This window comes from Phaseolus vulgaris, chromosome 8, assembly GCF_000499845.2.
Source record: "Phaseolus vulgaris cultivar G19833 chromosome 8, P. vulgaris v2.0, whole genome shotgun sequence".
Lineage (NCBI taxonomy): Eukaryota > Viridiplantae > Streptophyta > Magnoliopsida > Fabales > Fabaceae > Phaseolus > Phaseolus vulgaris.
This window is the reverse complement of record NC_023752.2, coordinates 6,940,396-6,966,568: the sequence shown is the minus strand read 5'-3', so window position 1 is coordinate 6,966,568 and position 26,173 is coordinate 6,940,396. Positions and strand designations below refer to the sequence as shown.

The following is a 26,173-nucleotide window of genomic DNA, read 5'->3' as shown; positions in this document are numbered from 1 at the left end:
GCTTTCAGAATTGTTTCCACAGTTAAAATTTCCAGAAAACAACTTTTATGAGTTGTATTTAACACCTCTAAACAAGCATAAATATTTAAGATTTTAAAGAGTTGTAGGTTGGTGTAAGAGTAACTAACATGGTACTCAGGTTTTTAGCTCTCTTTCTGCCCCCATAGTTTATTATTAATGCATAATAAGAAGAAAAATGTTGAACAATACCTCATTGCAATCTCAATGTTTGTCTCTTTTAGTCTAAAACTTGAAGCTAAGCCCATTAAACTTTGGTAATCAGTGATGTACGGCTAAAAGCTTGCATTGGAATTCAAGGAATAGGTGTTCATAATGTCAAGGGCTCTTTGTTTTTAAGCAATATCTCTACTGTACTTGATAGTGATGTGCGTCTAGGATGATATACATTAAAATTCTCAGACCCTTCTGAAAATTTCTTGTTGGCAAATTTGAGTACAAAAATTTGTTTGTTGGTGAAGCACAACATGGGGCTGTGAAATCACAATGCAATTAAATAATATTTCCTTGGCACTCAATTAGCATGTGTAATCCAAGCTAAAAATGTTACCAATGTTAAATTAACCCCTAAGATAGAAAAACAAGGAGAATTATGCAGTGTTTCCTGTTTTATACTAACAGCTAATTAGATTTGATCATTATACAGGTTAATAAACACAAAAAATTATGGAATAACAAGATGAGAAATTAATCTTCATGGACCACTATGAGTCTCCTATATAGATCATGACACCAAATGAGTTTTTAATCCCAAATAATAACAACAAACCATAAAGAAGATGAGAATGTTAATACAAGTTTTACTTGAGGAAGCAATCCTATGCTCCATGTGACATTGACTTCAGCCAAAGAAGGACTCAGAGACTCCTAATCTTTCTTACAAGCTTCCCCCAACCAAATTAAGCTTTGAAAATTGTATGTTACAAGCAATCTAATCGAATTAGGATTTCTTATCATTTCTTTTGCTAACTTTTGAATGGTATATAAGCTGCTTCTTAGAGTCTGTTTGGTCATGTTTTAGTGTCTCAAAAGCCAAGCATGTTGCTACTAAAAATGTTGCCAAAGAGGCATACAAAATTCCTTTTTCTACTTTGCCTTCAATTATTGCTAATCTTAACAAGCAGTGCTTCAGTTAATGGAGTTGAGAAGAAGGTATTCAATTTCTTCTCCCTTTTCCTTCCTTATTTGGCCATAGATCTATTTGATTTGTTTCATCTTAAAGCTACCCTCTTGCATGCATGTTAGTTATTGCTGTCATTATGAGCTTGACCATTATTTGATTTGTGTGTAGAACTTTTACATTGTTTTTTTGGGAGCTCATACAGAGAGCAGAGGAAATGCACTTGAGACCTATTTAAATGTTCTATCTTCTGTGAAGGGAAGGTAACTTGAATAACTCACAAACACTTCTTATCTTCTTTCCATCTTTAAGATCAAAGGCCAACAAAAATGAACTAGACATGTTGCTCTCATTCTAACAAATCCATTCTCTAAAACCATGTGAACAATTTTTGTTTTATTTCTTTGACTTAAGCCTTTTGGATTTTGATTTGTGCTCACTTAGCTACCTTGAAGCCAAAGAATCTATGGTGTATAGTTACACAAGGAACTTCAATGCATTTGCTGCAAAACTGTCAGACGATGAAGCCAAGAAGTTATCTGGTAAGGATAGTTTTTCAATTTTCTCTGGCTTCTTCAAGCCCTATATATTATGTTATTAACCCATTTTGTATGTGCAGCCATGGATGAAGTGCTTTTAGTGTTTCAAAATCAGTACCGCCAGCTACACACAACAAGATCATGGAACTTCATTGGGTTACCTCCAACAGCAAGAAGAAGATTGAATGTAGAAAGTGACATAATTGTTGCTCTTTTGGATACAGGTTCATCTTGGCTTTGCTAACATTTTCCATTTTCTTCTTTGTCTGTTATACTACATGAATGGCACTTCTTAATTTAATTGTTAAAATTGTGTCTCAATATTGGTGAGGCAGGGATCACACCTGAGTCTAAAAGCTTCAAGGACAACGGATTTGGTCCTCCACCAGCAAGATGGAAAGGATCTTGTGGCCACTATGCTAATTTCTCAGGCTGCAATAAGTAAATTTTCTTTCCTGGTTTACATTGTGTCACTTTTTTGTCACGAATTATTTTTCATTAGCATGTTTTATGTATGAAATATTTACCAATTTTTTCGATAACTAATTTTTGTCGCAAGCCACTTAATCAGTGAATGATTTACTTAAGGAATGGTAACTTTTTTACAAAATTTAACCAGATGGTATGAAGTTAAGCAGTAAACTCCCTTAATAACAAAGAAGTATTCAATTAGCAGTGATTTTGTTCGTTCTGTGCAAACAACTTACTCAAATCACTCCATTGTTAACCCACTTGTGGTAAAATCAAATTCACTAGATCAAGTACATGCAAAACGAAATTTGCCAAAAGTATAGTCCAAGCACACATTATTCTTTTACATTTTATCGTTCAAAATCTGCATTTTATTATGTAATCAGTTCTGTTAGATTGCAACAAGGCATATACTATTGAAGTTTGTTTTCGTATTTAGTAATCTTTTCCCACTGAAAATTGTTTCTTTATGAGTTTTGAATTCAATGTACTTTTCTATAACAGAAAGTAAAATGTACCTCAAATTGTTATTCCTGTTTTGGGAGATTTGTTTTCAAATAATAATTGTTTACAAAAAAGAAGAGCTGTTATCACAGGACATAAATTTGTCCCTGCGTTACACATGTAGTAAAAAACTTCTATTTACGTGATAATTGACATAACAGTTAAGTTTTCCAAAAAACAAAAAATAGGATGAATTATGAATCTTTTTTATTTAAATGAACTAAATCTATTCAAGTTGACTTTTGACAAATCTTATCTTTTAAGATCCACCAAATTCAAGAATGTTTGGCCTTGTCAAGAAAATATTAAAGTACACATAAAAAAGTAATATTTTTTTTAAAATTTATCACTTGGAGAATTTTGAACTAAATCTGATTTTTGAAGTAAGTAAAAAGAAGATGATTTTTGTGGTTTAAGTTAGCTGAATTTCACTAATCTACTAAAAGTCCGTGTCCTCCCTAAAAATCCTACTCCTACAATGTCTCATGCTACAATATGAAGAGATAAACAGTGATTAAAACACAGGAATTGTTTAATATTCATATGGGGTTCAATCTTGTTAAAAGTTCAATACTTTTTCCTCTATGGATGATTTCAACTAGATGCAAGCTTCATACCCTATTTTTTGGTCCAACTTGAATTCAAACATGAACAGTTGCAATTTTTACCTCTCAAGTAAAGTCCAAACATGAGAATAACAAAATAGGCTTAAACAAAAAGGGAGGAACACAGACCCATACACTACTAATTCTTGCATTCTGTTTTCTTTCTCTCTATCATCTGTGGTGCCTCTCTCACAGTCTTCCTGTTCACAGATAAGAATGTCTAATCTTCCCTTACTCAGGTAGTATTACAGTCTTCTTTTTAGATCTCAATACCCCAAAACAGAGAAAGAGGAAGAGGAAATTTAGCCATGCAACTCTGCTAAATTTGGTCCCAAAGCTATTCTTCTTCGAAAGTATCCAACACATGGTTCCTGGTTAATCTCCCAAGAAATCATTGCTTCAGACATTGCTAATCTTGCTTTATCACATTGCCTAGATTATTAGGATTCTCCTTGAAGAATTAAACCACAACAAAAGTACATTCTGGAAGAATTTTTCTTCAACCCCATAAATGGATGCGTGTCATCCTTCACAAAGATTCAATTCATAGTGAATCAGCTAAAGGGCTAGGCTTTTTGAATAAAGTAAAACAGAATTAAAATAATCAATTACGTGAGAATTTTTTTACCCCTTTTAGATATAAATCTCTTAAAAACTTAGTCCCACTGGTTAAAATTCATCTTGTCATGCCAAATGCAAGGATTTGTTCAAAGCGACTGTAATATGATTTGATGTTGTAGGTGATCTTGATTCTTAACTAAGGCAAAGGATAAGAGTTATCCTGAAAAAAAAATTCGTAGATAGATAGAAATAAAAGAGAACTATTAAATACCACGTATTTCTTAGTTCATATTTACAATCCTTGCTATTAAACACTTGAAAAGTTTATTAAGGAGGCTCTTCTTTCTTATTCAATCCACTATTAAAGTGGTTTAAGAAGAAGATTTTAATGTGAATACTATTGATCATCATGTCTTGAACATTAATTTGACAAATTTATGTATGGTTTAGCTCATGATCTAACTTATGAATTCCATCTGCATGGTAACTCTCTGTGGCCAAATGAAGAAAGATCCTAGGAGCCAAGTACTTCAAGGCTGATGGAAACCTTGATCCATCAGACATATTATCTCCTGTGGATACTGATGGCCATGGCACTCACACTGCATCAACAGTTGCAGGCAATCTGGTCCCAAATGCAAATCTCTTTGAGTTGGCCAATGGGACTGCTCGAGGTGCAGTGCCATCGGCTAGGCTAGCAATTTACAAAGTTTGCTGGTCATCTAGTGGATGTGCAGACATGGACATACTTGCTGCATTTGATGCTGCTATACATGATGGTGTGGATGTCATATCTATTTCCATAGGTGGAGGGAACCCTAGTTATGTTAAAGACTCCATATCAATTGGTGCATTTCATGCCATGAGGAAAGGTATAATCACAGTGGCCTCAGCTGGAAATGCTGGTCCAAGCCTGGGAACTGTAACAAATACTGCACCATGGATTGTAACTGTGGCAGCTAGTGGCATTGACAGGGCTTTCAAGAGCACTGTACAGTTGGGAAATGGAAAGAATTTTTCTGTAAGTTTGTTTCTTTTGCATTATACGTATTTTGAAAGGCTGAAAGAAAGTAATAGCAGCCACAGTTCAATAATCAAATTTTCATTTCATAGTTAGGTTCACATATACATCTATGATTCATTTAAATGGGACATTGGTAATAACTGAGATTTCCATGTGCTGTAGATTCTGTAAATAACATGTGGCATGATTGAATGATCCATTAATTAGTTATACCTTGGGATTGATGGGGACTTTACAGAATGCAAGAACAAATAATTTGTTGAAAGAATATAAAGCAAAATTTGCTTTACACATGGGAAGTGATATGGCTCTATTAGTATGCAATGTGACATTGTGTGTTTTGCAGAACTAACTTTGCAATTAACTTATGTGTGCACATCGATAATAATGGAGGATGTGCAGGGGGTAGGCGTGAGTTGTTTTGATCCGAAAGGAAAACAGTACCCTCTTGTCAGTGGGATTGATGCAGCCAAAGACTCAAAAGACAAGGAGGAGGCTAGGTAATTTTCCAATGTTTGTCAACAACACCTGAAAAATTGTTCAACAATAACAAGGAACATTTTGATTTACTGACAGATTCTGCTTTGAAGGCAGCTTAGAGCCAAATAAAGTGAAAGGAAAACTTGTTTACTGCAAATTAGGAACATGGGGCACTGAAGCTGTTGTTAAAGGAATTGGGGGCATTGGTACTTTAATAGAAAGTGACCAATTTCCTGATGTTGCTCAAATTTTCATGGCACCTGCTACCATTGTGAATAGTAGGCAAGGTGACACTATTACAAAATATATACAATCCTCAAGGTAAGAAAACTCTTATTTGTTTTTGAATCACTTCTCAATATAACTGCTCACTAATTTCTCTACAGCTTGTTCAAACCAAAATAATTCCTCTGATCAGATTATCTAAACCATGAATTTTACATTAATTTTTTGTTGAACCAAGATCACCATCAGCAATGATATACAAGAGCCACGAGGTGAAAATGCCAGCTCCATTTACTGCTACATTTTCATCTAGAGGCCCAAATACAGTATCCCAAAATGTTCTCAAGGTACGAATACGAATATTGGCAACCTTCCTTTGTAGTTGGTGGTCCTCTATTCTGCCACAAAGTACTTACATTTTAATTTGCCACAAAGGTTTGAAAACATTCTTTTGAATATTTTACCATACATATTTGTTAAGTATTCAAGTTTTTTAAAAAGCTACAAAATTTTTGACATAAGTACACCAGACTTATGAGCATGTATAATACAAGCATTGCCAACCAACGTGAAAATTATTCATTTTATGAGGGATTTTAATAAAGAAAGAAGATAGATGTTATTCTTATTTGTAGAAAATAGGAAATAATATGATGAAAATAATTTATAATTTTTTTTCGATAATATCCAAGTATGATTTTAATTTGGACATATAGAATTGTAGTTATATATTTATTATGTTTTATGGATTTTTATACTTATTTCTATGCTTATTATATGGGTATTGTATCTTCTATATTAGGGTGTTCAATGATCCTTTTTGTGCAGCCTGATGTTGCAGCTCCTGGCATTGACATCTTGGCATCTTATACTCTGAAGAAGTCACTCACTGGTTTGAAGGGGGACACTCAATTTTCAGAATTTATTCTAATGTCTGGGACTTCCATGGCATGTCCTCATGTTTCTGGAGTTGCAGCATATGTTAAGTCATTTCACCCACATTGGACTCCTGCTGCAATTAGGTCTTCTATTATCACCACAGGTAATTAAGATTAAATCCTAATTCCACTTTTCTCAGTTGTTTTATTTGCAGCACATGCCCAGTTTGCAAAGTGTAGAGTAAGTAGTATATGGACAATGAAGAAGATGTTTACATTTTTCATCTGATACAAAATCCTTATGTATTGTACTGTATATAAGTTTGTTGACTTTATGATAATTATCTTAAAAGTTATATGAATGATAATTTTGGTTGAGATATAACTTATTCACATAGTATATATAGAATTGAACTGCAGAAGATATTTTGAGATGGCTGACATGTTTATATAATATTTTGTAAGCCAAACCAATGAGCAAGAGAGTTAACAGTGAGGGAGAATTTGCCTATGGTGCTGGTCAATTGAACCCAACAAGAGCTGTTAGCCCTGGTTTGGTCTATGACATGGATGACTTAGGGTATATCCAGTTCTTATGCCATGAGGGGTACAAAGGTTCCAGTTTATCAGCTTTAGTTGGTTCACCAGTAAATTGCTCCTCTTTGCTTCCTGGGCTAGGCCATGATGCTATCAACTACCCCACAATGCAACTGAGCCTGGAAAGCAGCAAAGGCACAAAATTAGGAGTTTTCAGAAGAACAGTGACCAATGTAGGTCCTGCTCCAACCATCTACAATGCAACCATTATTTCACCTAAGGGAGTGGAAATCACAGTGAAGCCAACTAGCCTCAGTTTTTCTAAAACCAAGCAGAAGAGGAGCTTCAAAGTAGTTGTGAAAGCCACATCTATTGGAAGTAGCAAAATTGTATCAGGCTCCCTTATATGGAGAAGCCCACGTTACATTGTAAGGAGCCCTATTGTTATCAACAATCCATAATAAGGTTATATTTAGCAGTGACCTAATTAACTAAGCTTTTAAAGTTCCCTTTGTATCAATTACAGTTTGTTCATCATGTAATTACAAATTTCAATAAAGATGGTATGCTATAACTTTTCACTGGAACTTCATGGCAACTCCAAATGGACCACATGACCGAACAAAACTGGAAGTTACTTTGTTTACGGTTTATGAATATTTAAATTAATCAGTTAGCCCTTATATCTTCAAAAAGTGATTTTTTTTTCATTCTTCCTTAGTGTTAAGTATTGTGATGTATAACTGTATAAGATAATCAATAATTGAAGTAATTATACAATTATTATATTTTATTTTACGTGGACATATAAAATAATTTTACACTGAATATGCCTCGATTCCCAAGGTAGATCGCTGCAATGTAGGTTGAGACAAAGTGACTCTAGAGTCCGTTATTTTTTTTTTTTACAATGGTGGAAGATTTAGCATTTAATGGGTAAGGAGATGATGGAAATATCCTTCCTGGAATTTGCAAAGATACTTGTTCATACATGAATTTTATTGCAAAATGTTCGTTCCTTGAAAATATATTGGTGTTTTTAGCTAACTTCAAAACAATAAGATTAGTTTCTTTTCTAAATTGTAGGATAGTTCTACTTGTATTATCTTTCATTACAAGAAAATACATATTTTTACAAAAAAAATTGACAACCAACAAGTAAAAATCAACGTGAATTAGTTAATAGAGTTGAAATTACATTGCATAGGTAAACTTTAAAATAATAAATGCTAGTCATTAGAAAGATTACTTTAAGTAATATCAACTAGTCGTAAAGCTCTAAATTGCACACAAATATGAGAGTATCTTTTAAGTATCACAGGGACTAGAAGTGGTGGCAAACCAAGGAAGAAACAATTTTGGAAGCCAATTCTAAACAAATTAAGTACTAGACTAAATGCTTGGAATGAGAGATTTTTGTCGTTGGTAGACCAAATTTGTCTAACCAAGTTAGTTTTTATAGCATTACCCCTATTCTCTTTATCATTTTGTAAAGCTCCATAATTGGTGTGTAAAAGCATCATTAGTATTCAAAGGAGGTTTTTGTGGAGGTGAGGGAAGGAGAATAGATCTATATCATGGGTTAGCTGAGAAAACCTGTGTAAATCTAAAGAAGAGAGAGGGTTGAGTTTTAAAGATATCCAAAAGTTTAATTATGCTTTCTTGACTAAATGAAAATGACGTTGGTTGAGTGAAGAAAAAGGGAAGTAGAAAGATTTATTGTTATCAAAATACAATGTGGATTTAGGTAACAATCACACCTAAATGAAATTCCAATCCTGGTGGTGAAGAGACTTACTTAAAGTATGTCACGAGGAAGAAGGTGCAGGTTAGTTTCAAGAAGCAATAGGTTGGAAAGTCAAAGTTGGGTGTGGGTAGACAACAATAATCTCAAAACACTGTTCCCTAGGATGTACTCCATATCTTTGGATCTGGACCAAAAGGTGGGAGAGGTAGGTGTGTGGGAAGTATCTGAATGGCAGTGGCGTTTAAAGTGGAGGCATGCTCGGTTCGTATGGGAATCTGCACAAGAGGAAGAACTTTTAAGGTACATATCCAAGGTCAAATTGAATAGGGAGGTGAAGGATGAGCAGGTGTGGGGAAGTGAAGAACCATTCACTGTGAAATCAGCTTATGAATGCTTAACCAATCACGCCAGAGGTTCTCATGATGGTCTCTTCAAGAACCTCTGGAAGGTTAAAGCTCTGCTCAATGTGTTGATCACTGTTTGGAGGGTTCTGTTGGATAGAATTCCAAATGGAGTGTGCTTAATTAGGATAAGGGTGGTGGTAAACACAACTACATGTGCAATGTGCCAGGCTTCAGATGAAACAACTCATCATCTGTTTCTAGAGTGTAAGTATGCACAATGTGTATGGTCTATGTGTTTTAGATGGATTGACATTATGTTTGTACAACATAACAACTTGAAGCTGTATAAGAAAATGATAAAAAATGGTAAGAAGAATAAATGTTTCTTATTCTCTTATGTGTATATTACATCACTTCATGTATAGGAAATATATAGGAGTTTCTCTCCCCAAATTACAATCTAATTAGGTAGGATACTAATCATGAGATTCTATAATTATTAAATTAATTGCATATAATTGGGTACAGTATCGTCAAATATTGCATACAATAATTGCATATAATTTGATAATTATTATTTCCTTAATACTCCCCTCAAGTTGGTAGGTGAAGATCAAGAACCCCCAACTTGTGTCGTAGCGTCAAAAATCGTTCCTTGCTCAATGTGTTTTGTGAGTACATATGAAAGACTACGAGCTGATACTGTGTCAGTACATATGAAAGACTGATTATCCAGCTTGTAATTTTTCTCGCACAATGTGGCAGTCTATCTCAATGTGTTTTGTGCGTTCATGAAATATTGAGTTTGCTGCTATATGTAATGCCGCTTGATTGTCATAGAAAAGTTGAGCTGGCAAGTTACATGGCACCTTTAAATCCTGCAACACATATCGCAACCAAACTATCTCCAAACAAGTATTGGCCATTGCACGGTATTCTGCTTCCGCTGATGATCTTGATACGTTTGTCTGTTTTTTTGACTTCCATGAGATAATAGAGGAACCAAGAAAAATGCAATATCCAGATACTGATCTCCGAGTTGTCTGACAACCTCCCCAGTCTGAGTCGCAATAAGCTGTCAATGTCAGATTGTTTTCGGATGGCAATAGCAATCCTTGTCCTGGTGATCCTTTGATATACTTTAGGACTCGAATTGCGGCATCCAATGAGGTTTCCGTGGATCCTGTATATATTGACTTAGGGTCCGAACCGAAAATGCTATGTCAGGCCGAGTAACCGTGAGGTATATCAGTCGTCCCACGATTCGCCTGTATTTGACCGGATCCTTTAATAACTCTCCATCGTTTGGTGTGAGTTTTAGGTATTGTTCAATTGGAAATTTGTCTGGACGAGCACATGTGAGTCCCGTATCCTGCAAAATATCAAGCGCATATTTTCTTTGGGACATGTAAATACCAGCTTTGGAAACGGGAAAATTCAATCCCTAGAAAATATTTTAGGTCTCCAAGATCTTTAATGCGAAATTGTTGTAATAAACAATCTTTAACACGCTGAATTTCTGTCAAATCATTTCCTGTCAAAAGAATATCATCCACATAAATCAAAAGGGCAGTAAATGATGAGTTATTCTGTCTTGTGAATAGAGAGTAATCTGTTTTGAACTGTTGAAATCCTACAGATTTAATCACATGAGAAAATGTTGAAAACCATGTTCGAGATGCTTGTTTGAGACCATAAAGGGATTTGTTGAGTCGACATACAATGTTCTCCCCATGTCGATGATGCCCGGGTGGCAAGTCCATGTAAATAATTTCATGCAATGTGCCATGTAAGAAGGCATTTTGCACATCTAGCTGGTGAGTAAACCAATTTCTGGCTGCTGCAATGGTGAGGAGACACCTCAAAGTTGTTAATTTTGCTGTTGGTTAAAAAGTTTCAGAATAGTCGACACCTTCAATATGAGTGTACCCCTTTGCGACAAGGCGCGCCTTATATCTGTCGACGCTACCATCTAAGTTGTACTTTATTTTATAGACCCATTTGCATCCGATGGGTTTCTGCCCAGCGGGTCACGGTGTCAAGGTCCATGTTTGATTTAGCTGCAAGGCGGAAAACTATTCGTCCATTGCTTTTTGCCAATTTGGATTAAGGATAGCTTGAGCATAAGTGTGAGGTTCTTTGGTAGCTATGATGTTAGCAAGATATGCACTATGTGTAGAAGAAAATCGTGAATTAGAAAGAAAATGATGCACAGGATACCTGGTTCCATTCGGTCAGTCTTGGGCAGTGGTCGAATGATTGGCTTGGGATCCGTTACGTAGTCTTGAAGCCCAGGAAGGTTGGGTTGATGTGCGATTGGATCGTCGAACAGGAAGGTCAGTTGGAGAATAATAATAATTATCAAATTATATGCAATTATTGTATGCAATATTTGACGATATTGTACCCAATTATATGCAATTAATTTAATAATTATAGAATCTCATGATTAGTATCCTACCTAATTAGATTGTAATTTGGGGAGAGAAATTCCTATATATTTCCTATACATGAAGTGATGTAATATACACATAAGAGAATAAGAAACATCTCTTCTTCTTACCATTTTTTTATCATTTTCTTATATGGTATCAGAGCACCGATCTTGGTGTCCTGACAGCCTCTCCATTTTTATCCCCTAAATAAAAAATCATGTCTGGCAAAGAAGGCACCAGTAACGAGTCCGATAGAAACCTCGTACAACGCTTCAGTGCCGAGCAAATTCAGCAATTGGCAAGGGCTATTTACTCGCTCAACAATAACGGTAAAAGTGACATGTTTGTTAGCTTTGCAGGTCTGCTTGCCCATAACTCCTCTTCTAATTCTGCTTTTACGAAACCATGGATTTTGGATAGCGGAGCAATCCATCACATTGCATCTGATTCACAATTTTTCACACACACTTCATCATCATTTATTTTTCAAATGTTAATCTGCCCACAGACTCAACTGCGCCCATCTCATCTACAGGCACAATTAAATTCAATGACAAAATCACTCCAACGATGTTCTTTGTGTTCCTTCTTTTAATTTAATCTCATGTTCATTAGTAAGATAACCAGTTCACTAAATTGTTGTGTCGTTTTTACTCCACATGGTTGCGTTTTACAGGACTTGGCTACAGGGAGGATGGAGGATGATTGGCTCGGGTAAATAACACGCAGGCTTATACTACATGTCCCCTCTTCCAAACCAAGCTCACGCATCTCAAATATCGACCGATCCTGATTTATGACACAAGCGCCTTGGACATCCTTCTCCGACGTGTTTACAACTTGTATTTTCCTTATTACCTATCCCTATTAGTAAAAAATCTCTTTCCCATTCATAATCATTGTAGTATTTGTCCCTAAGCTAAATAGACAATGCTACCCTTTTCTTTAAGCACAATAAAATCTCATTCTCCATTTAATCTATTGCATTGTGACTATACTATATGTACTTGGCTATTTCTTATGAATCACAAATCTGAAACCCAACATCTCTTAGAGTCATTCATTACATTTCAGGCATCTATTAAAACCATCCGCGTTGACAACGGACTGGAATTTATTTATTTCAATGTATGATTTTTTTCTCAAAAAAGGTATTGAATGTCAACGCACTTGCGTTTACACTCCTCAACAAAATGGAGTAGTAGAACGCAAACATAAACATGTTTTAAACACACCACGAGCCCTCCTATTTCAGTCCAATTTACCATTAGAATTTTGGGGAGAATGCGTTTTAACCGCCACATATATCATTAATCGCTTGCCATCACCTTTACTAAAAAAATAAATCACCTTTTGAGCTACTATATAATCAACCACCTTCACTGTTGTTTCACCTAAGCAAAAATTTGATCCGCGCGCCCGACAATGCATCTTCATTGGTTATCCTCACAGTAAAAAAGCATACAAATTATTTGATATAGATGCAGACACTTTTTTTATAAGTCGGGATGTCATCTTCCATGAAAGTGTTTTCCCATTCTGCCAACAGTCATAGACACAATCCTCACCTCCATTACAAGGTATTTTGCCCACTATTGACATTGACTTACCCACTCCTATCCAACATTCACTCGATCAACCTTCTTTTTCCATGCCAAGAAGTTTAACACCCATTATCAAACCTTCTCCAACAGGCTGCACTTTAAGAACTTCCATTTAACACATGTTAATAGCAAGAAGTCTTCCATTTGACACGGCTTAATTTGTGGTTATGGATGAAACATAAGATGAATTCACTTAATATTTTTTTTTGAATTGGGTTTTGAAACCTCTCCTACCAGAAATGCAAAATTGGCGAAGGGTGCTGCAGGTGCAGGCTGACTTTTGTGCAACTGCTACAGAACGAGTTCTGGAAGGTGAGCCAATCCACTTCAGATTTTTTGTGAAGATGTTCTACGGGCTATGTTTTTTATTAATATTTTATCAAATTTTAGTGGCCGAAATGATCAAATTTACGTGCTTGAAAACAAATTAGAAAGAAGTCTTATAAAAAGATATAAAAATCTCCAACAATGTTTTTCCGAAATCTAAAATGACTTATCTCCTCAGTTTTCAGTGAAACATTAATATTTTTTTAATCCACTTGTTGAAGATATTTGTAGATAATGCATTTTGTTCAGAAAATGTAGTTATTATAATACTTCTTCTGGTTTCTTTTTTATTGTCGGAATTTTGAACGATTTATATTTTTTATTTAATTATTTTTTTCAAAGTTTAGTATAATACTAATTACTTTTTTATTATTTATATCCTTATTTTTCTTCTAATCTTGTATTAGTTTATATATAAAATAGAAAATCCTATAAATGTCTAATAAGTTAAGAAATATTTTTTTAAATATTTTTTTTCAAAACAACCTTAAACAATATTTAAAAAGATAATGAAGTGAAATTCTTTCAACGAGCGACAATTATTTTTTCGTAATTCGTGTAAAAAAAATTAAACTACACCCATTATAAAATGGAGAAATAAAATAAAACAATTTAATTAATAATACATTTATTACATACATTTATTATGTTGAAAAAACTTAAATCATTTAATATTTTCGTAAAACTATTGACATAATTAATAATATATTAAATATTTTTAAAAAAAATTAATTAAAAGCATTTATTATATTAAAAATGTATTTTTGTATACTTTAAAATCATTAATAATATATTAAATATTTAAAATCAGTCAAATATTAAAAACAAAATTTTCTAAAAGTTGATGTACTAAAAAATATTTTACATTTAATATGATTTTTTTTTACTTTTTTAAATAGATATAAAAAATGAGTGGAGAAAGAAAGTGAGACATTCTTTTTGTGAGTATATAAAGTTCTCTTCTTAATTCTCTCATTTTATTTTCTGGTCTTCGAAAGATCTAACCCAATATTTTTTATTTATTTATTTCAAGTTTCAGCTCTTCACAGCCTCTTCCAACATTGTCTCAACCATTCCAAGCTTTTTAGGTTTGCATTCTTTCTCATTTTTCATTTTTTTCTATTTTTTTCTCATTCAATTCCATTTTATTATTAAACTATGTTTGCTTTATTTATTTAAATTTAGAGAAATTATTACACAAACTATATCTATGCTTATTTCATCCCTACACTAACCCCTTAATTGTTTGAAAACATTACATGAACACCTTTTACACATTGCAAAAATTGTTAGGAAAAAAAGTTAGCATTGTCATTTTCTATAGATGGTGTAAAAAAACTAAATAGAAGTAAAAACACAGTGAATTGAAAACTAAACTATCAAAATATTGAACTATTTTTTCAGTTGATTTTTTGTCACACTGAATTTTTTAAACTAGTTTTTCTATTGTGGGATTTTATCAATAAAATTAAATCTTAGTTGAATTTGTTTTTTAAAAATGATTTCAATATTAAATATGTATCCCAATATATTAATAACTATATTCTACTGTCATAAAAAATGACAACACTTTCCATTTTTCTGTTGAAAATTTTAACTTTTATTAATAATTTATTTCCTTCTTTATTAATTAAAACTTATTATTGTCATTAATAAATGCATGAATTTTAATGGAAAGAATTAACGTAATACATTGTTTCTTCATCTTATGCTCCACTGTATAATAATAATAATAATAATAATACAATTCAAATAATTAAATTTACTCGATTCCTGGAAAATAAAAAATAGTCCAATTTTGTAATTAACAAAAAAACTTATTTTATTATTTAGTATAGCTTTTATATAATTTAAACTCAAATCAATATAATTAACAAAATCTGAAGTAGATATTAATCATAATAAACAAGGGTGTGATGTACTTATATGAGTATTCCAAAAAAATATTAAATAATTGAAATAAACTGTACCAAAAAAAATGTAAACTATTTTTATTAAAGTCAAAATTAACTTAAATTCAATTTTTAAACTACTTAAACTAAAAATCTTGTTCTAGGAAAACAATTTTATCTAATCATGCTAAGCACCCCAACAATGTTTTAGGATAGAATTTTTATCTTTTCGTCATTTTTTACTTATCCTTTTTTTTCAGCATCTATTTTGCTAAAAGAAACGTGTTTACTGAATATTAAATTTCAGTTTTTTAAAAAAAAAATAGCTATACAAATTCAATTTAGTTGTCTACTATAGAAATAGTTAATTGTAAATAGTTTAATTTAGTTTCAACACTACAAGAAATGAGCAGAAATTGATATAATTTTAGGAATTGATTTAATTAATAGATGATTTTTTAACCTTGTTAAGTTCCAAAATTTATTTAAAAATCTCAATAAAATAATGGAGATTTTTTTAACCTTCGTTAAACTTTAAAGGTTTATTTTAAAACCTCGACAAAATAACAGAAGATTTTTTAAACTTCGTTACATTTCAAAGGTTTATTCTTAAACCTCAGCAAAATAACAAATGTATTTTTTAACCTTCGTTCAATTTCAAAGATCTATTCTAAAACTTTAGCAAAATAACATAGGTTTTTTTTTTTAAACTTTTATTACATTCCAAAGATTTTTTTCTAAAACCTCAGCAAAATAATAAACATTTGTTAAAGTTTCGTTAAATTTCAAAGATTATTGTAGAACCTCAATAAAACACTCTAGATTTTTTAAACTTCAATAAATAAATATAATTAAATCTATTTATAAATAAATAATTAAAAACTACATAGTTTTAATATATTTAATATATTTTATAACTAAATTCTTTAAAATTTTGAAACTGTAACTTTATATTACAAATAAGTTTATAAAGTTTCAAAATTTTATTTTAAAAACTCAGAAAAATAACCTTGGATAATAAGTATATCAACAACTAACCTTGGATAATAAGTATTTCAACAATATTTACATATTTTTTTATGATTGATGGTACTTGGTTTATATAATTCCTAGTTTTTTTTTGTTACGACCTCATAATTCAAAAATCTTGACTTATTTTATTTTATTTTTTCATGTACGTATATTTCATGTGCAATTTTAGTTTTAGTTATAATTGTTAATATTTAGTTCTCATAATTTTGAAATATTTTAAATTAAGGGTTTTATTTTAAAATGCATCTAATTATTTTGAAACTGTAACTTTATATTACAAATAAGTTTATAAAGTTTCAAAGTTTTATTTTAAAAACTCAGAAAAATAACCTTGGATAATAAGTATATCAACAACTAACCTTGGATAATAAGTATTTCAACAATATTTGCATATTTTTTTATGATTGATGGTACTTGGTTTATATAATTCCTAGTTTTTTTTTTGTTACGACCTCATAATTCAAAAATCTTGACTTATTTTATTTTATTTTTTCATGTACGTATATTTTATGTGCAATTTTAGTTTTAGTTATAATTGTTAATATTTAGTTCTCATAATTTTGAAATATTTTAAATTAAGGGTTTTATTTTAAAATGCATCTAATAATTAATTCCCTGTGAAAGTGAGAAGTGAGAAGTGATAAAGTTAATTTCTCCTAGCAATATGTTCTTGCAATCTTTAGCCAAGAACACACATGGCATTGAAGCCCACACATCTGATAGATAATGCAATTATTTAGGATATGCAAGACACTGATAAATACTAGTTGTTGTCGAGTAAGGTAATAGTGGTTTGTGACTCAAGTTAGAGCAGTAAGGTGATGGAAGAAACAATATTGGAGTAAGAAGAAGATAATATCTTATTTATTGTTTCTTCTCCTTAGATAATAAGCATTAGTGTGGCTAAATTCGGATTCCTTGTTAGGACTTCCGTGGACGGCCATTGAGTCTGTGTCAGAGAGTAGTGTGTCTACGATGGAAGAGAGAAGTCGGGAGGATTGTTAGAAATAGTTGAAAATGGGGTTGAAGGTTATTTGAAACGACAAGTCATTTTATGAAAATTTTGAAACTCATGGTATTTAACGAAGGTTCTTCAACTCATGGTATTTTACGGAGGTTTTTAAACCCATGTTATTTAACGAAAATTTTGAAAACCATTGTATTTTACGGAGGTTTTGAAACTCATGGTATTTTACGGAGGTTCTTAAACCCATGGTATTTAACAGGGGTTCTGAAAGAATTTTTCTGAGGTTTAAAAAAACCCTAGGAAACACGTTTCTCAGGGATGATTTAGCGGGAGAAACTGCAACCCTAAATAAATTACTTAATAGAGATTTTAACCCTGGATAATGTAAAAATAAATCCGTTAAAATCATTTTTTTCTTGTAATGCCATGGTTTGGTATAAAAAAAAAATCTTTAAAACTAAACTATATAAGAGGACCCCAAATCTCTTTAGGTGAGATATGTAACATCCCTATTTTTTTATTTGTTAATATATTATGCATACAATATCTAATTAACATGTAAACATATATTAGGTTATCATATTTGTATCTCAAAAAGATATCCCTCTTCATAGGGAATTAATATATACATCAAAAGTTTTAAAAAAAAAAGACAAAAGAAACAAAGCATTCAAAGGTAAATCTATCCAATACTCCAGCTGCTCACTGAGGAGCTCTATTACCTGCAATCTCATCTGCTCCCCGTGTAAAACACGATCTTCACAGATAAAGAAACAAACACAAACAATAACAGGGTAAGCTAGCTATATAAAAAATTTCTATATAAATTCATGCCAAATTAATAAACCTAATTCATCAATTCTCATACAATTTCTCAAATCATCAAGTGTCTATTAAATTTCATAATTCATCTTTTCACATGTCAAACTTCTACTGACTCATAACACATAGACACTTGACTCTACTTCCGGAAGACTCGTGCGTTGACTTAGACTCAGAGATTTGCACCTGTCATACTACATCACTGTGAAATCCACACAGCTATGCGCATAATTAATCTCAATATCATCTCTCTTCTAGTATGACAGGGTTAATTCATATAACAGGTCAAGTTAATTATCTTTCAAACAACTTACCCATTCATATGAACCTCTTTCGACTCTCACCACCTGAATAACTTCATCTATATGATTCCATTATCTCAGGAGAGTCAGGATATCTCCTTCTAGACGAATCCCTAATCAATGCACATCCTAAACAATCTTAACACGGTATTTTCTTTCCTGAAAATACTATGTCTCGATCAGAATTCATATTTTGAACCTCATAATATCCACCATCAAACAATCAAATCATACCAATGTTTAGAATTTCCCAAAATACACAACAATTCATTGACTAATCATATAAATGTCTAATTAAAGAGATTTTCAATTAACTATACATGAAATATAAGTTTACATACTTTATAAGAAAAACTATATAGAAATAAATAAATCAATCTCTTAAAAGCAAATAAAAAAAAAGTTTAATATTTTTTTTTAATTTTTTTTAATTTTTTTATTTTATTTTATTTTTACTTTAGCTTGAGCTAGAATTCGTTAGCTTGAGCTAAAATCCTCTAGAGAGCACCCAGAATTTTAGCTTGAGCTAAAATTCGCTAGCTTGGGCTAAAATCCTCCAGAGAGCACCCAGAATTTTTAGCTTGGGCTAAATTTCTCCAGAGAGCATCCAAAATTTTTAGCTTGAGCTAGAAGTCGCTAGCTTGGGCTAAAATCCTCCAGAGAGCACCCAGAATTTTTTAGCTTGAGCTAGTACTTGCTAGCTTGAGCGAAATATGCAGAAAATTCTGCATAACTTAATATACCTATTAGATTATAAGTCAATATTTCATTCAATTCCTAAACTATAAATCTACACATTACATTGACAGTTTCTGTTCAGCATGATACAATCACTCTCATTGAATCATTGAGTTATTATGTCCATTTATACATATATATGATTTCCAATTCCAAAACCATTTAAATCAAACAACCAATTCTCAATCACAACACTTTCAATTTCAATCAAACTACAATCTACTCAGAACAAGAAATCTTGCAACAAAATCTGTTGGTTCTATTGAAGATTTTAAACTAGCATCCCTTACCTTTACTTGAGCATATGCTCACGAAGAGCTCCAAACCTACCAAAATCTTCAAAAGTAGCTTAACCTGCACCACAGAGTCCTGATCAAAAAATCTAACTATATCTCTAGGACTCTGATCTACTAAAGAGTAATCCTAAAACTAAAAGAGGCACATGCATACACTTAGATTGAGATTGATCTACAAGTTCAAAATTTGACTCAGAGAAGGGTAAAAATTGAACTTACTCTATAAGAGATTCTAATCGGGCAATCTTATAGGATTCACTGCCAGGAGTCCGATCGCCAAACTGATAAGCAAGGAGATCAAAATCTTAGAGAGAATAGAGAGAAAAGGAAAAAGAGGAACAAAACTGAACTTACTCGAGATTCTGATCGGGCAGTCTTGTAGTCTTCGCTGTCAGGAGTCCAATGGCAGACTCCGATCGCCAAACTGATAAGTGAGGAGATCAGAATCTTAGAAAGAAGGGAGAGAAAGGAAAAGGGAAACTTTTAGAGAGATGATGGTTCTTTTAAAATGAATCCTGAATAACTGAATTTTCTATTTATATGTCATTTCATTTTAATAATAAAATATTCAGGTATCATTTAAAATATACCACTTCTAAGGTTTTTTTTTTTTTACCCTTACACGATAGTTGTAAATGTTAAACATTTAGGGAGAGTTGGTTGAATTTTATAAAATTTAGTATTATTTACTTAATTAAATGAAACTTTTATAATGTGTTTCCTGTGAGAAAATCATTAAATAGAAACTAATTTTAGAGACAAAAAAATAATTAGCTTTTATATTGACTAATTTAGATATTAGTCAATTTGGTAGCTATTAGATACAATTTAGAAACTATTATTTATCAATAATAGAAACTAATTCAGAAACCAATAACTTTTTTTACTCTCAAATAATATCTAAATTAGTTAATATAATAACTAATTATTGTTTTACCTAAAGTTAGTTTTTATTTAATGATTTTTTTGGGTAGTTTTCTTTTATCTATATGTTACATTTGCATAGTTGATATGCTTTTTGGGTTTGATAAAAAAATGGTCATAAGGCCATGACATATTGACATATATAATATTTTCTACCTTGATCAGCTTCTCATTTTTTTTTGGTCAGCATGATTAGCTTGTCATAATTTATGCTATTTCAACCAAATTCAAAATTCATGTCAGCTTCTAAGCAAATTAGACTATCTTTTTCTTGTTCACTAAATCAAAATATTACACAAAATCAGATTTTGAAGGCCAATTCGTTTCCTTACAAATGGTGGGAATATTTGGCATAGAACAAAGTTTATTGTGATTAATTAATTAATTAATTATGTTAATGTACTTTAGATGTATCTTTTGCTAGATTTCTAGAATTTGTTTAATTAATACGGATTGAAAAGCATCGGTTAAATTTAAATATATATTTGAGTGAGCTTCATATCAAATGGTAATGATCTCTTGAACGAAGATTTTACTAAAAAAATCGTTTGAATCTCTCAATTTGTGACTTCATTAATTCCTGTCATACGTAGTAACTGTTAGCATTAAACTCAAAGATGTCTTCAATTTTATTTTGAAATTTGAATAATCTATAATTATTATCTTTAATTCTAATTTTGAATGTCATTTATACTATGATTTTAAATGTATAGGTTTTATGAGAGAGAAGGTAGAATTTGAGAAGTCTATTGTTAGACTATTTAGATAAGTCTATTGTCATCAATTTTATTTTGAAATTTGAATAATCTATAATTATTATCTTTAATTCTAATTTTGAATGTCATTTATACTATGATTTTAAATGTATAGGTTTTATGAGAGAGAAGATAGAATTTGAGAAGTCTATTGTTAGACTATTTAGAGAGATTGTATTATCATTTGAAAAGCAGTAGTAAAATAAAAGTTATATTCTTTGTTCACAAATTGGTATCCAAATGAAAGGCCCTTATAGAATCTTGAGATTCTTGGGAGGTGGTTCAAGAAGGTTTTTGAAGAACCAAAAAATACCACTGGTTACCCAGCGGCCCAAAACAAAAACAAAGTGTTGAAAGAGACACAATCGAAAGATAAGACAACTTTGTACATGTTGCATCGAGCTGTTGATGAGAGAATCTTTGAGAAGATTGTTGTTGCATCCACTCCAAAGGAAACATGGGACATCTTGGAAAAGGTGTTCAAGGGTGCAGTCCGAGTTAAACAAATGCGTCTTCAAACTCTACGAGGTGAGTTGGAGGTCATGAAGATGAAGGATTCAGAAGATGCATCTAGTTACATCACTCGTGTGCAAACGGTAACTTTGAAAATGTTGTATGTGCAATCGAGGAGTCAAGAAATTTGGAAGAGATGACCATTGATGATCTCTTAGGTTCTCGTAAAGCACATGAACAACGAAAGAAGAAAAAGAGACCAGAAGTCTTGGAGGAAGCCTTACAAACAAAGATGACCATCAAGGAAGATAAGGTGATGTACGTGCAACATAAGCGAGGAAGAGGACATGGACGCATAGGTCGTGGTCATGGAAACAACAAGAGAGGGGACAAATGAACCAACAAAATTGGTGTGGATGAGGTCGTGATCATGGTGGTTGTTCACATTGTTCAAATGTTGAATGTTACAATTGCAGCAAATGTGGACACTATGCAAAGGATATGCCAAGAAGAAAGTGGAAGAAAGTGCAAATTTAGTGGAGGAAGATGAGACAAAAGAGGAAGGAATTCTCATGATGGCTAATGAAGGCATCAGTCTGGATAGTGACATGGTATGGTATCTAGACAATGGTGTTAGTAATCTATGTGTGGGCACAAACATCTCTTTCTTGATATATAAGAGATAGGAGATGAACATGTGTCTTTTGGAGACTCAACAAAGGTTCCCTTCAAAGGCCAGGGAAAAATATGTTTTTCTCAAAAGAATGGAAAACAAGACATTATGGAGGATGTTTATTATGTACTTAATTTGAAGAATAATATTCTCAGTATGAGATAATTATTGGAGAAAGGTTATTCGGTTTTTATGAAAGACCGAATTTTGCACTTGAAGGACAAAAATGGACGAGTGAAGATGGCAAAGAATCGAATGTTCAAACTCAACTTATAAAGAGTACATTATCAAAGAAGTCCTTTTGTGATGAAAAAATTGAGCTTGAGGTTTAAGGGAAAAATCAAGTAGCTTGGAAGAATTGTGCAATTTATTGACTAATGAAAAGCTTAATCTTTTGAATGAAATGAGTGTCCTGGTATCTTAATTGGAGAGTGTTGAAGCAAAATTTGATAACATGGAAAGAAGGTTTACAAAATTGGAAAAAGTAAAAGAAAGTAGAGTCAATCAAGTAGAAGAAATCCATTTTTGCTTTTGGCACAAAAAGAAAAGGTGAATGAATTCCTATCCAAATTAGAAGCCCCTTTTTAAGTTTTCAAATTCCTTTAAAAATAATGGTTTTTGTTTGGGAGGAGACCGTTGGGGTAAGACAAAACATTAAATTTGAATTGTGGGTCATGACAATAAAAAAAGCAATAGAATAAAGAACATGAAAGGTTTGAATTTAAGGATGGAATTTGTTATCATTAAACTCAAAATTGTTATCCGTTTTATTTTGAAATTTGAATAACCAATAATTATTATTTTTAATTCTAGTTTTAAATGTATTTATACTAATGATTTTAAATGTAATTTATAGTATAGATTTTATGAGAGAGAATGTAGAATTTGAAAAGTCTATTGTTAGACTATTTAGAGAGATTGTATTATCATTTGAAAAGTCACAGTGAAATAAAAATTATATTTTTTATTCACACTTACATACATGATAAGTTATTATTATTTTTATTCGCAGGGAATAAAATGAATGAATTAGAGTATTTAAGAGATATTTTAATCCTTATATAAACTTTTTGTTATATTAAGAATAACATTTTACCCAAGACTTAAAGGAAAAAAACACTAAATTTCATAAGTTTTTCATTTTGTGATGGTTGTATTAAGAATTGGATCTTAAGTCTAACTCAGTTTTATAAAACCAATTTTTATATATTATGAATTGTGTTTATCTCTAGTTTATTTGAGTCTGTCACTCTTTACTCATAGCTCTCCCATGTCCTTTACAAACCCCTTCCCCAAAAGGAAAGTTATAAATATTTTCTGAAATAGCTATATAAATAGTTCATGTATAAAGGACATTCGCGCATGATATCTTGAACATAGATTATAGGATTTTTCTTCAACATTTGATTTGCACTTGCCAGTTCATGAGAAAGCTGAAATGATGGTGTGAAACATTTAATATTACAGTAGCAGGAAGCATTAAGAAATGCATCGCAGCAATTCAGGTGGCAGAAAAGACCAGAATGATCGTCTGCTGTATGAGATTTTGGTGACAATCTTCGCGTCCCTCAATATTGTGGACCTTGCAGTTGCCTCACTGGTTTGCAAAACTTGGAATAAAGCTTGTCGTGACCCGTCTCTTTGGCACAAGCTTGATCTTTCCACACTCACCTCTTACTGTTTCAACACACCACCCAATAAAATTGGAGCTTACCGGCGTTCAACTTCAAAAATCACTCAGTTCTTCAAGCACATTCTAGGTCTCAGTGATGGAAATACAACCTGCTTGATATTTAATTACTATGTTTACATAACGGATGAACAGTTAATCACAATTGCAGAAAGGTAACGTTTTTTCCCTTTCTCATTTTTAATCTTCTTTCTACATATTATACAACCTTCTAAAACAAAAACCTAACATTTTTTAAAATGCATTACTTTTGAAAATTGTTGTAGAAGTATGATTTTGAATTTATGTTTTGCAGTTTATACATGGTAAAAAAAGAAACGTGTATTTATGTTTTGTAGGACCCGAAAGCTTAAACGAGTTGTTCTACCAAAGACGGGTGATTTCTCAAGAGCAGGAGTGAATTCAGCGATGAAGTTATGGAGAGGCCTTGAGTCTATCACCATTACCTCTGCTGTCCCCGGGCATTACATATTTCCTGCACTTGGCAGATACTGCAACAACATAACTGAGATGAAATTTTCTTGTGGTTGCATCTTTGAAGAAAAGCATGCTGAAGCCATGGTTAAATACACCCCAAACTTGAAGATGCTGAGCATTCGGTCCATACCAGCAAGCATGAAGGCTTTGCAGTGTGTTCTGAGCTTCTTGGAGCATTTGAAGATGGTGAATGTTTGTCACAGTTTCATTAGGGATACATCAGACCGTAGATTATACGGTTTGGGTTTTGAAGATCTGCGAAATTGTTTGTCTCCCTTGAGTTTGGGAAAGCTAATATACTGTGAAGGATATCTGGAGGGAGGATGGTGCCTTAGGTGCCAGAATGGGCATGACAACAGTCGTAGCAGGCAACCATATGGACCATTGGAGGATGTTTGGCGTGAGGATGAGATAACCTCTCTTGCATCAGGGAATCATAATATTATTCCATCAAGAACACTCACTCTGCATTAATAGATTCAGCACCAATTGAAGCTAGGTCAACCATCTTAATTGGGTTGGCCAAATTTATAAATTTTCATTGTTTTTAGATTTTATTGTTGGTTCACTCACTTATTACACATCTTCCCAGATCTCACTGGGAGAAAAAAAACATATGTTTACAATTCAGATTTATATTCCAAACTTTTTGTGTTGATTGTGTTTCTGCTATCTCCCTTTACAACACATAAATATTACTTTCTAATAGAAAGAATTTGACAGGTTTCTGTGTCCCTCTCACATAGCTGCCTATGATCATTCATCTTCATATTTCTTTCCCAGAGAATTTTTGCTCCTTGTGTGTTCAAACACCTTCACAGCCCATAGAACTTAAGAAAATCATTGGGTTCAAACACCAATCAATATGAAATAGGAATCACCTTTAAAATAGAAATCAATTTAAGTACTTGAATCTTTATTATGTTTTTTATAAGAGTGTTGTTTGGTTAGTTAAGTTTTTCTAAGTGTTATCTGATTCTCTTATCTTTTGATACCATCAAGTGAAAAAAAAAAGTAATATAATTTTTTGCATAAAAAAAGTTATATATAAGAACAAATATATTTTTTCTAAGACATCATGGTTTCGGTTATGAGATTGGCAGACTCTGATCTGTTACTAGAAGAAGCCAACACTAATGACAGAAGGGAAGGGACAGTTAGAAGAAGAGTGAAAGCCAAGAAAGCGGGCACTCCCAGTGATGTGGACATCATTGTAGTAAAGCTGCCACTGTTACCAGCTAAGGCAAGGAAAATTATGCAAGTTCAGCTAGGTGACAGGTGCTGGAAAATGATTAAGTGGGCAAATCAAATTCGGCCTAACAATGGCTTGTTCAATAAATTATAGAAGAATCTGCTAGCAGCATGTCAAGGAAGATGTCTGAAGAGGTGACATGTTTTGCAGAAGAGGAAGTGCTGAGAAAAGGCATAGAGTTGAGAAGCAGAGGTGGTAGGCAGTTACATGGATGGGGTTTTTTCTGTCAGTTATTAGGAATCTTGTGAAGTAGTGTGCTGTCTAGTTTTGTTTACTAAAAATCTTACATATGGCTTGTTTTGTTATGCTTGATTTGATTCAAATGCATAGTGTATAGCTTCATAGCAGGTTTTTGCATCGTAAGCAAGCTAAGGTAAGCAGAACTAATGCAATCTGCAGCTCAAGGCTGGGAAAGGGGTGCGTAGTTGTCTTTGCAAGGGTTAGAAGGTTGAAGCTGTAGTGAGAATGGCTCAGCAGAGAG

General features: G+C 32.4%; 2 protein-coding genes across 2 annotated transcripts; both read left to right on the top strand.

Moving 5' to 3' along the window:
* The first annotated feature begins 1,036 nt into the window (after positions 1–1,036).
* LOC137826848 (subtilisin-like protease SBT4.14) lies at positions 1,037–7,536 on the top strand. The gene is made up of 11 exons (XM_068632995.1): positions 1,037–1,170; positions 1,310–1,401; positions 1,583–1,680; positions 1,758–1,901; positions 2,013–2,118; positions 4,326–4,839; positions 5,245–5,342; positions 5,419–5,643; positions 5,786–5,894; positions 6,376–6,589; positions 6,891–7,536. The coding sequence occupies exons 1-11, from the start codon at positions 1,057–1,059 to the stop codon at positions 7,421–7,423; spliced, it is 2,247 nt and encodes a 748-aa protein (XP_068489096.1). The 5' UTR covers positions 1,037–1,056; the 3' UTR covers positions 7,424–7,536.
* A 16,223-nt stretch (positions 7,537–23,759) lies between these two features.
* LOC137823678 (F-box/LRR-repeat protein At3g48880-like) lies at positions 23,760–24,914 on the top strand. Its single transcript, XM_068628903.1, has 2 exons — positions 23,760–24,118; positions 24,302–24,914. Exons 1-2 carry the CDS (start codon positions 23,760–23,762, stop codon positions 24,912–24,914), a joined length of 972 nt encoding a protein of 323 aa, XP_068485004.1.
* The last annotated feature ends 1,259 nt before the right edge of the window (positions 24,915–26,173 follow it).

Coding starts and splice junctions, on each gene's coding strand:
- LOC137826848 (XM_068632995.1), top strand. CDS start 1,057: ATGTTGCTACTAAAAATGTTGCCAAAGAGGCATACAAAATTCCTTTTT. Junction 1,902..2,012: donor TGTTGCTCTTTTGGATACAG/GTTCATCTTGGC, acceptor TTGGTGAGGCAG/GGATCACACCTGAGTCTAAA. Junction 5,644..5,785: donor AAATATATACAATCCTCAAG/GTAAGAAAACTC, acceptor TGTTGAACCAAG/ATCACCATCAGCAATGATAT.
- LOC137823678 (XM_068628903.1), top strand. CDS start 23,760: ATGCATCGCAGCAATTCAGGTGGCAGAAAAGACCAGAATGATCGTCTG. Junction 24,119..24,301: donor TTAATCACAATTGCAGAAAG/GTAACGTTTTTT, acceptor TATGTTTTGTAG/GACCCGAAAGCTTAAACGAG.